The sequence below is a fragment of the Mus musculus genome, chromosome 18 (assembly GCF_000001635.26).
Source record: "Mus musculus strain C57BL/6J chromosome 18, GRCm38.p6 C57BL/6J".
In the NCBI taxonomy this organism is placed as follows: domain Eukaryota; kingdom Metazoa; phylum Chordata; class Mammalia; order Rodentia; family Muridae; genus Mus; species Mus musculus.
This window is the reverse complement of record NC_000084.6, coordinates 5,204,325-5,217,500: the sequence shown is the minus strand read 5'-3', so window position 1 is coordinate 5,217,500 and position 13,176 is coordinate 5,204,325. Positions and strand designations below refer to the sequence as shown.

Genomic DNA, 13,176 nt, shown 5'->3' with positions numbered 1-13,176 from the left:
AATGCATCAGTTTATTTCCTATCTTTAGTGGTTTCTGGGCAATGGAGCACCATTCCACCCTTATGGGAAACCTCACCTTTTCACGCACTTCCTGATAGATGCATGCCAGCATACTAACTTCAATATTCTTGGCAAAGCTTGTTCTCCACCCCACAGATTTGAGTGGCTGTGATTAAGGATCATGAGGCTGCTGAGAGGCTTTTCCTCCCCAGCATCTGACTGCACTAGCTACCACTTACCAGTCACCTGGGCCTGTGATTGCAGGCTATCCACACTGTTCCCTCAGGTAATCAGCATGTGATCTTGCTGGGGCAGAGCTGGGTACCTCCAGGAATGCCCTTTGCTTACATCTACACTTGGTCTCTGGTTGGTTGATCTTCTTCCTGCTGTGACAAAATGCACTTGAGGCAGGATAGGGAGGAAGGGGGTTTGAGGGGAGAATGGTGGGGCCTGAGAGGCTGCTCACACTGAAGCCAGTCAGGAAGCAGGTGACAAGCAATGCTAATGGCCTTCATCCTTTGCATTCTACCAGCACCCCAGCAGGTCCTATGGACCTGCCTCCTTAGTAAAACCTCTTCCCAGAAGTTCATCTCCTAGAGAGCTCTAAAGCCATCACAACATCTTTTTCTCTGATGTCATTGCTTTTCCTGTATAATTCTGCCCCTTCTATGTTGAAGAGATGCAGCTATTGTGTGCAGCTTACTCTCATACAGGTAGCAATAGGTGCCTCCTAACGTAATAGTAAAGAACTTTCTAAAGAAGTTTTCATACTTTGCAAGTTATTCCTATTATGTTGCTTATATTAACATAGTGTTTACAAGCAACTTTCTTTCAAATTGTTGGCTCACAAACTGCAGTCAAAAGGGATTGATTGTAAAACTGTTACCCTGTATTTCATTGGATTTTTAGATTCCCACATTCCTATCCCTGGAATTCCTCAAACAAATGTTTCTAAAATGCCTTTACACAGAGCTCCAAAATCTAAAGTAAAAAATGGGGTACCTAAGTCATTTAGAGGCAAAACCCTGAACTGTAATAAAACCATTCAGATCTTTGATTTGCCTGCATGTTGTGATATAATGTGCTGTGCTTCAGAAATAACAGTGAGTTTAATTATGGTGCCCTGCAGAGTTGTCTGTGTGTGTGTTTCTATCTCACTACTTTTCTAAAATCTGAAAGTGCAAATTCTAACACTCATGCACCCCCACAATTTTCAGAAAGGGGATTATGGGCTTGCAATATCAAGCTCCTAAACTAGTATGTGCACTAGTACATTTAAGCTTAAATGAAGTTTGATTGATATGAGGCACTTAAAAATAAGAAACTTCTCCACAGCCAGGCCTTGTGACCTTGAGGCCTTGAGAAATAAAGTGGATGATTCAGTCCTTAGACTGGGGGAGCCAAAACATTTCCCTAATTGTTCTCTTAAGGTCGTAGTAATTGCTCTGTGGTCATACTAATAAATCTGGGATGAATGGAACATTATTCTGTCAGTTAAAATTGTCCTGATTACTATCCTAGAAAGTGCTTTCTGTGTGATTCATGGCCCCCAACTCCCATCCCCTTTAGCTCTGTACTTTTATCATCCTGTGTCTCTTTGGTTATGTTTAGCTTTTTTTTTTTAAAGTCACATCAGCTTTTTTTTTTTTAATACTTAAAATTTAATTGCAAAAGCATACATAAATACTTTGAAAGGTGTGGAAAGAAAATTCACAAGTCGTACAAGAACTGCACTAAAGTCACCTTCAGTCTGGAACCCATCACTTTGCAAAGCAAACTGCACTGCCAGCATCAAATGGTACAGCCTAAACCCGAGGGAAAAGCCAGTGGATGCAGAAGCATTTGTGTTAGACCAAAGATGCAATGGGTGATAGATGAACTTTGTGTGCCTTAGCTTCATCAAGCTTAGGTGTGCTGGCAAGGCGTCTATATGAAACAAAGGACACAATAAAATGTACCAGAGGAGATACATTGTAGCTCTGGAGGTCAGGAAGGAAAGTGGGGTTGCTCTGGTTTTGGGTCAAATTTGTATAAAGACAGAAGCTGGATAAAGGGCTTACAGAGCACGAGGACCAGAAGGACCAGCTCTCTGGAAGCTCTGTTTAATGGCTGACATTTAACAGGAGACTTCTGTTGCAACAGTAGGGAATAACCATCCTTGGGAAAGCAAGGCAGAGAGGTGACCTTCAAGCCTTGTCTTGAAGGACATAGGTAGTTGCTTAGAAATATGGCTGCAGGCTAAGGAATCTGTTCTGAACAGATAAATTGTGTGAGTGTTTGTGTGTGTGTGTGTGTGTGTGTGTGTGTGTGTGTGTGTGCATACTCATAAGTTCACTGGTGTGGGTATGTGCCCATGAGTGCAGTTGCCTGCATAGGGCAGAAGAGGACATTGGATCTCTTGCAACTGAAGTTGAGACACCTATGAGTCCTCCAACATGAGTGCAGGGAAATGAACCCAGGTCCTATGCAATGCAGTGTGTCCTCTTAAGTGTTGGGCCAAGTCTCTAGCCCAGGTCAGATGTGACTTGAAGTTTCAGTCCAGAACAGATACATTGTAGTAATCTATGTATTGTCATTGCAGGTGAATCAAACATCCGTTCTGGAACAACACAGAGTGGGAAAACATTACAGAGTAAGAGTCAGTTTAGGACCATTGCACCAAAAGTTGTACCTAAGGTCCTAACATCCAGAGTGCTTCCCTGCCCTTCCTCAATTTCTGACCAAGGGAGTCTGACTCTAATGCCCAAGCCTCTGGGCATGCCCACCCAGAACTATGCTCTGATGCAGGTGGCTGGCCAAGAGGGGACGTTTTCTCTTGTTGCTTTCCCAAATGTTGCCTCAGCCCAGCCAGTTCAGAAGCCCAGAATGTCCACACATGAAAACCTTAAACTGCCTATTCCTCGATACCAACCACTAAGTAGCCAAGGATTAAGAAAGAAACAGGACCTGAGCTCTCCCAAGAGTGGCTCCAGTGACCCTCCTGGCCCATCCCAGCTATGTCATTTGACCTCTTCCCCACAAGCCTATCCTGATCCTCATCACAAACCTAGCCTGTGGAAGCAAATGCCAACTTTAAACCCTTCTCCCACCAACATCAACACAGCTACACTGACCAGTGGTGTTGGCCAAGGAGATTTGAGTCCTCTAGTGACCAACAGCTGTGGCGATCTTGAGCTTTCTGCCATGCCAGTGTACACTACAGAGGACTCTTCTTCCCAACAGAGCCTCCCAGCAAGTATGCAGAAGGCAGGTTGTGCCAGGAAGGAGGCACCCACTACACCTGCTATTGCTAGTGAAGAACTCAAAGAACAGTTAGCTTCTGCACAGACTGTCTTGAGCAGTGCAGTTCAGTTGCTCTCTGTAGTACCCAAGGGTAAACTGCCCATCCTGCCCTTACCAAGAGTGAAAACTACAGAGGTGGGCAAAGTGGAATCAGATGCTGATAATGCAGAATTGTCTTTATCTGGATGCAGAGCAAACTGTGATGAGAGACTGTCCATCACAGAAGGGTTTGATGCAGCCACAGAAATAGCCAGCAAGATAGCTGCTTTGCATGGGTCTAAGCAGAGTGCATGTGAAAGTGCCTTCTGTCCTGTCACCAAATTGGATCTCAGCCACAAGGCAAAACCCAGCAGTGGAATAAAGAGAAGAGGAAGAAAATGGAAAGTGCCAGATGAGATTTTAGCATTGCAGGGCAAAAGGAGGAAATGCATTATTGGTATGTGTGGAGATGGCATAGAAAGAGCAAGAAACAGTCCCCAAGAAGCCAGAGACCAGAAGCCCAGGGTTGCTTCAAGGAAGTATCGTAACATCATGCCCAAGCCTGTCCTTGTCCTGTCTGCTTTGGCACCCCTGGCGTCTCATACGGCTGTGCTGTCTCAGGCTCCCAGCAGCCTAGGTCAAGATGTTCTGAATAATGCCCTGCCTTCAAAATGTCTTGGCTCCAAGCAAAGTGACAGCTCTACCCCTAAGCCCAGCTCTGTACTCCGAAATGGATTCTCTGGCATTAAAAAGCCCTGGCACATGTGTCCAGTCTGCAACTACCACTTTCAATTCAAACACCACCTTCTAGACCACATGAATACACACACCAACAGACGGCCTTATAGTTGCGGGATCTGTCGCAAGACCTATGTGCGCCCCGGCAGCCTGAGTGCACATATGAAACTTCACCATGGTGACAACCACCCCAAGAAACTAGTGTGCTGTGAATTTTGTGCAAAAGTATTTGGTCATGTCCGAGTCTATTTCGGCCATCTGAAGGAGGTGCACAGGGTTGTGATCAGCACAGAGCCCTCCCCCAGTGAACTGCAGCCAGGAGACACACCAAAAAACAAGAACAGAGATCCTGGTATGCAAGGACCTGACAACTCACTGGAGAGGTAAGTGCTCGTGGAAGGGAAGCTGACAGGAAAGTCTGCTGTAATATGAGAAGGAAGACCAACTCGTGGATATTTCATTCCTCCCTAGCATAGGGAATAAAATATCCATGGAAGGAGTTGCAGAGACAAAGTTTAGAGCTAAAACGAAAGGATCCAGAGACTGCCCCACCCTGGGGTCCATCCCATAATCAGCCACCAAACGCAGACACTATTGTATACGCCAGCAAGATTTTGCTGAAAGGACCCTGATATAGCTGTCTCTTGTGAGGCTTTGCCAGTGTCTGGCAATTACAGAAGTGGATGCTCACAGTCATCTATAGGATGGAACACAGGGCCCCTAATGTAGGAGCTAGAGAAAGTACCCAAGAGCTAAAAGGGTCTGCAACCCTATAGGAGGAACAACAATATGAACTAATCAGTACCCCCAGAACTCGTGTCTCTAGCTGCATATGTAGGAGAAGATGGCCTTGTCGGCCATCATTGGGAAGAGAGGACCCTTGGTCTAGCAAACTTTATATGCCCCAGTACAGGGGAATGTCAGGGCCAAGAAGTGGGAGTGATTGGGTAGGAGGGCAGGGTGGGGGAGGGTATAGGGGACTTTTGGGATAGCATTTGAAATGTAAATGAAGAAAATATCCAATTTAAAAAAAAGAATCAGAAAACTCATCAGAAGTAGTGTTGCACACATATATAGTCCTAGAACTTGGCAGAAAGAGACAGGAAAATCAGAAATTTAAGGTCAGCCTAGGCTGTGTGAGACCCTGTCTCAAAAATAACAGCAACAGCAGAAGATGTCATAGGTAAAATAAGTCGCCTCTCCCACTCCCTCGGTTCTGTGAAGAATGACCCCATTTCCTGTGGTTTCTGCTCAGTCACAGTGTGTAAGTCAAGGCACAAATACCAGTTTGGAGTATGTTGGGGACAGTTAGGTGACATAATTTTTGTGTCTAAAAATTAAAATAATAGATTATATATAGCTTTTAGTAGTCTCTATAAAATAGTTCCCCCAAACTATCGTTTGCAGAATTCTTATCAAAACATCATTATCTAGCTCATAGTGCTGTGTGAGGCTGCCCTCTTCACCAGACCCCAAGGTGCTCCACTCACCCTCCACATGTGCCTTTTGTCACCTGACAGGCCAAATTAACTTTCTCCTGTGTCCTTCTGTTTTGTAAGCACTGCTCCTTGACATTATTTAAAACAAACAAGCAAACAAACAAACAAAAAGCTCTGTAATCTGGAAGCTGACAAGGCAGGCATCTGAGCAGTAATGACCAGGGAAGTGCCCATAGTGTGCTCCACACACCCTCAGCTGAGGTGACTGAGGAATGAGGAGGAAACCCTGCCCAGGACCTTTGCTCCTTGTTTTTATTGTTCCAGTTGCCTTAAATGGTTTCTATTCTATATTATGATAAATAAAAACAAGATGCCTGCCCCAGCTTTTCCTTGTCTTTTGGCTTTCCTCTTCTCCAGTAGTTCTTTCCCATTTCCACTAGCATCCCTTTCCCTAATGTGCCTGCCATGCAGCCTCCTTCACACTTGCTTCCGTGTTCTTAGATCATCTTGCAATAAGATGTCAGAACTTGTCTAATGGTGGGGTGGCATGCATGAGTGGGACAGTCCTCTCCAGCAGTGCCGCATGGTGTGTATCTCGGCAGCTCCCATCTTGTTACCTAATCTTCCTCTTGGGTGCATCTGTGCAATCCAGGGAGCTGGTTCTCGCGAGGGAGACGTGGGACTCCTCTGAAATGGTCCCTGGTGTTCTCAAAGCTCTATGACTCTGCAAGTGGCCCTGTGTGCTGTGTTCTCTGCTGAGGCTCTTCAGAGCTCTGTCTATCCCTGCTTTCCAAAACCTGGCAGCAAGAGATCCAGTTGCATTTTCCTAGTTTATCTTACATGGACTATTTCTCCTGTTTCCAGGGAAACCAAGTCAAGTTTGGAAGAAGATTTTCTTCTAAACCAGGCAGATGAAGTCAAATTGCAAATCAGATGTGGCCGTTGTCAGATCACTGCTCAGTCTTTTGCTGAAATAAAGTTTCATTTGCTTCATGTTCACGGAGAGGAAATTCAAGGTCGGCTGCAAGAGATGATCCTACCAGGCAGCAGATCGGATGCTCCCCACCAGAAGCAGTACACAGAGAGGAGGAAGCAAATGAAGCCCTATGCCTCTCTGGAGGACTCTCCAGCATTCCCTAGAGTGAAAAGACTGCCAGCCCCTCATCAGAACAGAGAGGAAGCCCTGGTAGGAAGTGAAGGTGGCCAGTGGGGAATGGCTGGCTCCCAGCACCCCGCCAAGCTTCTCTGGTCCCACACAGGCTTTAACTGCCTGCTCTGTGCTCAGATGCTTGGGCGGAAGGAGGACCTGCTTCTTCACTGGGTACACAAGCACAACTGCGAGGACCCCAGCAGACTCTGGGCTCTCCTGGGAAAGTTCTCTAAGCAGGGTGCTCCTGAGCTCCACAGTGAATCCAGGCTGTGATGCTGAGGCCATCCAGCCCAAGAGATGCTGCACCACCTTTCTCACTGCCTGTGCTGCTAGGATTTAGTTATAAGGATCCAGTACTCCAGGGCCAGGGCCAGTGTACAGAGGAAGTACACTGTGCGTAGTTATATTTTCTTAAGAAATAAAATATGTGCCCTGGATGCATTTTTCTAACATATGTAGTCTCACTTTAAAATTCCATGCATTCTCCAATATCGTAGACTTTATTTAATAATAAATAAAAAGATCAAAATTAGGAAACTGAAATGTAGAGAAAATTGTTATTCTCAATTGCAAGCCTTTGAGTATGAGTGTGTATGTATTTGTTTTCTTTGTTTGTGTGTGTGTGTGTATGTGTGTGACAGAGAGTGACAGAGAGAGAGAGCAACAGAGAGGGAATATATGTACATGTGTCCTTTTATTTTGATGCTATTTGATTATATTTATTAACAGTTAATTCTACAGCTGTGGAATATAGTCCCAACTGTAGTATAAAGTTATATGATAAATGTTGATATTTATTAGTCTCTGGTTTATTTGCATATGCCCTAGAACAGTCTTTTGAAAAATGTACTCTCTACCATAACATAAAATCTGTTTCAAGACACAATTTTTGTTGTTTTCTTAAATGTGCAGTGCTTTGAAGAGTAGTCATCAAGTCTTCTAGTGTTTCTTCTCAAAATAATAGGAAAAAATAGATACTTCAGCTAATAAAAAAATCTACTTGCTTGGTAGAAAGTTATTTTCAGGAAATCTTTGTGACCGGAAAATTTCCACCCAGAGAGTTATTTTCTGGGCAGTGGGGTCTCAGCCCCGTGCACATGGCCAATCCTATTCTGTTTGCCAGACAGGCTTGAGAAAGTTCCCAGAAATGGAGAAAGATTTGGACGGATAAGCTACTTGGTCTTGCATCACCTTTTAAACATCTAGTTTTTATAGGTGCCTTGTGGCTGCAGCAGTGCATGCAGGAGACTCTTTGTGCTAACAGTTTTGCAAACCTGTAAAAGAGATTTGGTTTGGATTCCCAAAAGCATTTTGCCATGATTTATCCATTGATCACCCTCAGCTTGGCTTCAGAGTGATCACAACAGGCCCTGGGGTGTTTGATGCTCTCATACCCTTCCATTAGATGACACAGTATGTATGCCTGTACCACTCAATGATTTTGCTAGTTTTTAAGGATATGTATTTTAAAGATTATAAAACTTATAATCTATCAAGAATACCATTTGAACTCAAACTCCAAAATGATTCATAGACCATCCAGTCCTGAGGTACAAAGTAGACTTTCAGAAAACCTGGCCTGTTGGCCAAGGGCAAAATGGCCATTCTGGTAGATGCATACCTTACAGGCAAAGCTAAGTTTGATGGCACTTTGTACAGCTCCCACTCAGCCACAAGCCCTTGGTGTAGAGATCGACAGTCTCTGGAAATAGGTGGCAAGCTGGGCGAAGAGAACAGAGGTGAGCAGAAGGTGTGCTTAGCTCCACATTTCCTTTCAGAATATGTTTCAGGGCAGCAGCTGAGGTTGCTGACTAAATTTAGAAGCAAGTCCTTAGGTACTGATTTATGTCATAGAGGGGCTGGGGTCACTCACTAAGTATCTCTAAGAAGACTCTTTGACCTGGGGACATGGCTTCACATGTCCCCTCATAGAGACTCACTTCATGGAGTTCAGGCTCCTGGGTTCAAGCCTTTGAAGAAGGAAAACTGGAAGTAGCCGTGTGAAGGGACTCCTTCAGATGTCACCCTGTAGAAGTGCACCTGTGCCTCAGTGCCCAATGCCCTTGTTCTCTGGACCTTTAAACCAGTGCTTTGTCTAGAACGAGGAGAAGGCAGCTCACATTGGGGAGGGAGTAACTGAGATGGTTTATTTGGGAGAGAGGCCCTTGGATATTGGCACAGTTCCAGCTTGTCCTTCCATAAAGCTCCTATGGGGTGGAAAAGAGTACTTTGCCACTTTGTCCCTGTGACCTGGAGAGAAGTCTGTTTTCCTTAACTCTAGCCACCCTGTAGAATAACAGTGATGATCCCCCTCAGGAAGTGGCTAGGAAGAATACTTAAAACACATGGCAATAGGAGGTTGGTATTTTTTATGCTTTGGGCCAGATCTGAAGGAGGTACATTATAGCGTATAAAATCACTGGAAACAGCCCAGATAGCTCTGAAAAACAGATAGCAAGATGAAGTACATTTATGGAGGCAGGCACTTTTCAATCTGCCCCCTTCCCCTGTAACCAGCCCTCAGCCTTCCTCTGCTGAAGATGTTGTCTTATGCACATACCACCCAGAAGCTGGTCTGAGACCATTAGCCTCTTGAGGACAGGAATGATTCTTTGTCAGCCTGGAGTCCCACAAAAGCACACAGATCATTGCTTGGGGAGGAAATGTCTGCATCAGCTCAATGCAAATTTGTCACTTTGATTTTGTTTTAATAAAGTACCAAGCCTGGGCATAGCCAGGAGGCACTGAGGCGAATTGGGTCTTCATCCCAGCACTTTAATTTTGTTAATGTCTTTGCTTCTCAGAAAACTGTTCCAAAGCCAGATCTCCCCCTTTGCTTTCTTTAGCTGTCAATTATTTCTGAGAGTTAGAGTATTTTTTGGCTTGTGCTGTTTTATTACTTGCCATGTTTATTCATGTCCCTTTTGTTGCACTTGCTGGCTCTCTGGAGCTCTTCCTGGTTTAGCCCACCCTTCTCTGCTGAACTGTTCCTCATATGGAGATATCGCTTCATCTGCACACAGTAAATAATCGAGCCATGTTCCATGGCCTTCTCTGGCCGCAAACTCCTCCTCTCCCAGCTGCGTGGCTCCAGTTTTCTGTGAGCCAGTGACATGATTGTTGGCAATAAATGTTGCACTTGGTTTATTTACTACAAGTTTCCAATCTGGATGGGGCTGCTCCATTCAAGCTGCCCACATGCTTTGTTCTGTGCATGTTTTATAGAGTCTTCTTTTTTCTTTTTTCTTTTTTTACTGGGCTCCTGAGAACAAAAGGATTCGCTGGGTTTAGCAGCATAGGGTTTGAGCTTCAAGTCCTGCTGGACCGGCAGCAGCTCATCCATGCTTTGGTTTGCCTGAACTGTCTCCAGGAGTGTGACTTCAGGAGGAGACTTCTCATGCTTAGAGACTTTCCAGCATGAAACCACAAGCCCCCTTTCTCAGGTGTATTGTGGACTCGGGGTTAGGGTACAGGCACTGTTTGGGGAGTACATCGCAGTGACCACACTCTGACTTGTGGAAATGCCTCAGTATACTGTTTAACCTTAGAAAGTGCTGTAGGAAAAAACCAAAGGTAGCAGCTGAAAGTGACATCGCAACCCCTTCTAGCTTCATGTATAGTTAAGCAAGTTCCAGTCCCAAATGCCCCCGTTTCTGTTAGCTGTTAACAATAGGTCATGTTACTTTTGGGAAACCAAATACCTATTCCGTAGTCAACATTTTTTAAATACCTTTTTCATTAAGCATGAACTGACTCCATACCAAAAGGCTTGCACAGAAAAGAGCTCAGGGGTCTGCAAGCCTCAACAGAGTCATGGCAGAGAGAACATTCTAATCCATTGTCACCCAAGTGTCCATGTCAGTGCACAGAGATGACCCATTGCACAGATGTGACCCAAACACAGATGCTGTCAACCACCCGGAGGCTCTGCCTGTGGGGTAAATGTAATGATGCATGCCTTCACGACCCTGTCTGCAATGAAGCACCTTCATGACATTCATCATGGTATACATGGAGCCAAGCTTTGACAATGACTATACACAAAAAGTTACCTCCAATGCCATGAAATCTGGCTTTCACAGGTGCTTGTTTTTCAGTCACAGTGCTAGGCATCAAGCCGAGGCCCCGGCACATGCAAGGCAAGTGTGCTACCCTCACACACAGGTGGTCCACAGGCCAAGGCCCCGGCGCATGCAAGGCAAGTGTGCTACCCTCACACACAGGTGGTCCACAGGCCAAGGCCCCGGCGCATGCAAGGCAAGTGTGCTACCCTCACACACAGGTGGTCCACAGGCCAAAGCCCCGGCGCATGCAAGGCAAGTGTGCTACTCTCACACACAGGTGGTCCACAGGCCGAAGCCCCGGCGCATGCAAGGCAAGTGTGCTACCCTCCCACACAGGTGGTCCAGTCCAAACAGGATTTGAAGAAAGAACAAGGCAACAGTGTAACGTCATGATGTGACCTAGGAACTTGTTGACAATAATAGATCCAGTCTGGCACTGAGAGGCCAGACCCAGTATCTAGACAGGAAAGTGGCATGGATATGTTGATCTGCCATTAACAGAAAGAAATTGGACAGCATAAAATTTAAAAGTCATAGACCTTTTGACCCAAGGATCCCACTTCTAAGAGTCAGTACATGAGGATACAGGTGAACAACATGTCCTTGAATTTTTGTTTATAAGTGAAAGACTAGGTACAACTCATCAGAATAGGCTAAAAAGTGTCACATATAATGTATTATGTATAATATATCATGTATAAAGTACTATGTATATTGGAATACTGTGTACATTAGGATTCTCTAGAGGAACAGAACTTACAGAATGAATTATATATGTACATATGTTTATATGTGTTCATATATGTATATATGTATTTATGCACACATATATAAACATATATGCATATACATTCTATACATATATATACACATATATTATACATGTGTATATATACATATAAATGTATATACACAGAGAGAAGGGATTTATTAGAATGGCTTACAGCAGTGGTTCTTACCCTGTGGGTTGTGACCACATCAGATAATCTGCATATATCAGATATTTACAGTATGGTTTATAACAGTACCAAAATTACAGTTATGAAATAATTTTATGATTTGGAGTCATCACAACATGAGGAACTATATTAAAGGGTTGCAACATTAAGAAGGTTGAGAACTACTAGCTTATAGGCTGTGGTTCAACTAGTTTAAAATTGGCTGTCTTCCAACAGGAAGGTCCAAGAATCCAATTGTGAGGAGCGGGTGTGGCGGCAGTCCCAAAGGCGCCAGGGACTGCAGCTAAGTTGTATGACTTGCACCTGACTTCCTCATATAAGCCACAAACATCTTGAGAGCTGTGCAGGTGTACCAGGATACCGGTGAATCCATTTTGATGGAGATATGCCCCTGCTGCCCTGATTAGCTGAAGCTGCGTGCCTGGTGAGGTGGCGTGGCCTGCTGTGCATGGATGGGAACTGAGAGTATAAAAGAGTGAGAGGCCCAGGGTTCGGGGGAGATATAAACAAGTGAGATATAAACAAGGGAGATATAAACAAGAAGAAACAGGACTGAATAAATGTGTGCAGAAGGATCCTGTTGCAGCGTCGTTCTTCCTGGCCAGTTGGGTGCGCGCAAGAAGTGGTGCCGAAATCCGGGACAAGAAACATCTTCAGGCACGAGCGAAGACCCCCTGCTACAGGGAGGATTCAGAACTGCATCACGGGGAAGGAGCGGTTAATAAAGGTTCCCATAAAACAGACTGTTGAGAAGGATTCGGCGTGGATTCAGAACTCTTCAGCTGGGGAACGGTACTGATGAAGAGAAAGAAGAAAGATGAAGACGGAATAAACTGCTGTTAGAAGGACTGGTGGTCGTGTTGTTCTTGCTGGTCGAGAGTGGACGCGACATCCAATAGTAGTTTGGTCCATGAGGCTGGATGTCTCAGCTGGTCTTAGATATACAATGGAATCATGAAGTAGGTTCGAATGCTACTGAAGGAATGAACTGGCCAATGAGAGCAAGCTTTCTTCTTCCTTTCCTTTATATAGGCTGCCAGCAGACAGTATGGCCTACATTAAAGGTGGATCTTCCTGCTTCAAAGATCTAGTTTAGAATTGGGTCTTTCCACTTAAATGTCTTAAGAAAAATACCCTTCACAGGTATGCCCAGCCACTTGGGTATTAGTTAATTCCAGATTAGTGAAGTTGAAAGCAAGAATAGCTACCATACTATCCTTTGGAGTAAAAGATTGAAGTAGCACTTCACATGTTAAAATATGTAATATGGGAAAGAAGCAGGACATATGGTGGTATTCCTGTTTGCTTTTTAATGTAATATTTTAATATCCGAAAATATCATACACACATAACACATGTTTTGATCACTTATCTCCTTCCCCTAACTTCTCTTGAATTATGCCCTACCCCCTCCAACCCCATGTTCCCCCTCTTTGTTTCTCATAGCCCACCAAGTCCTGTTTGTGTTGCACATATGTACATGGCTGTGTGGACCTCCACTGGAGTATGGTCAGTCTACCAGGGGACACACCCTTACATTATCTCTGTCCCATATGAGCCATCAG

At 44.6% G+C, this 13,176-nt stretch overlaps 1 protein-coding gene across 5 annotated transcripts in view; it reads left to right on the top strand.

The window, feature by feature from the left end:
- The window catches only part of Zfp438 (zinc finger protein 438), a 124,800-nt gene extending 117,326 nt beyond the window's left edge, over window positions 1-7,474 (top strand). For 2 of the 5 annotated variants that reach the window (NM_001360447.1, NM_178722.5), the window contains exons 4-5: window positions 2,582-4,382; window positions 6,303-7,470. In NM_001360447.1, coding sequence (NP_001347376.1) covers window positions 2,582-4,382; window positions 6,303-6,861 — 2,360 coding nt within the window. In that variant the 3' untranslated portion in view covers window positions 6,862-7,470. Of the gene's footprint in view, window positions 1-137; window positions 287-2,581; window positions 4,383-6,302 lie in introns of all 5 variants that reach the window. The other 3 variants (XM_030250451.1, XM_030250450.1, XM_011246916.1) reach the window with 3 other exon arrangements.
- The last annotated feature ends 5,702 nt before the right edge of the window (window positions 7,475-13,176 follow it).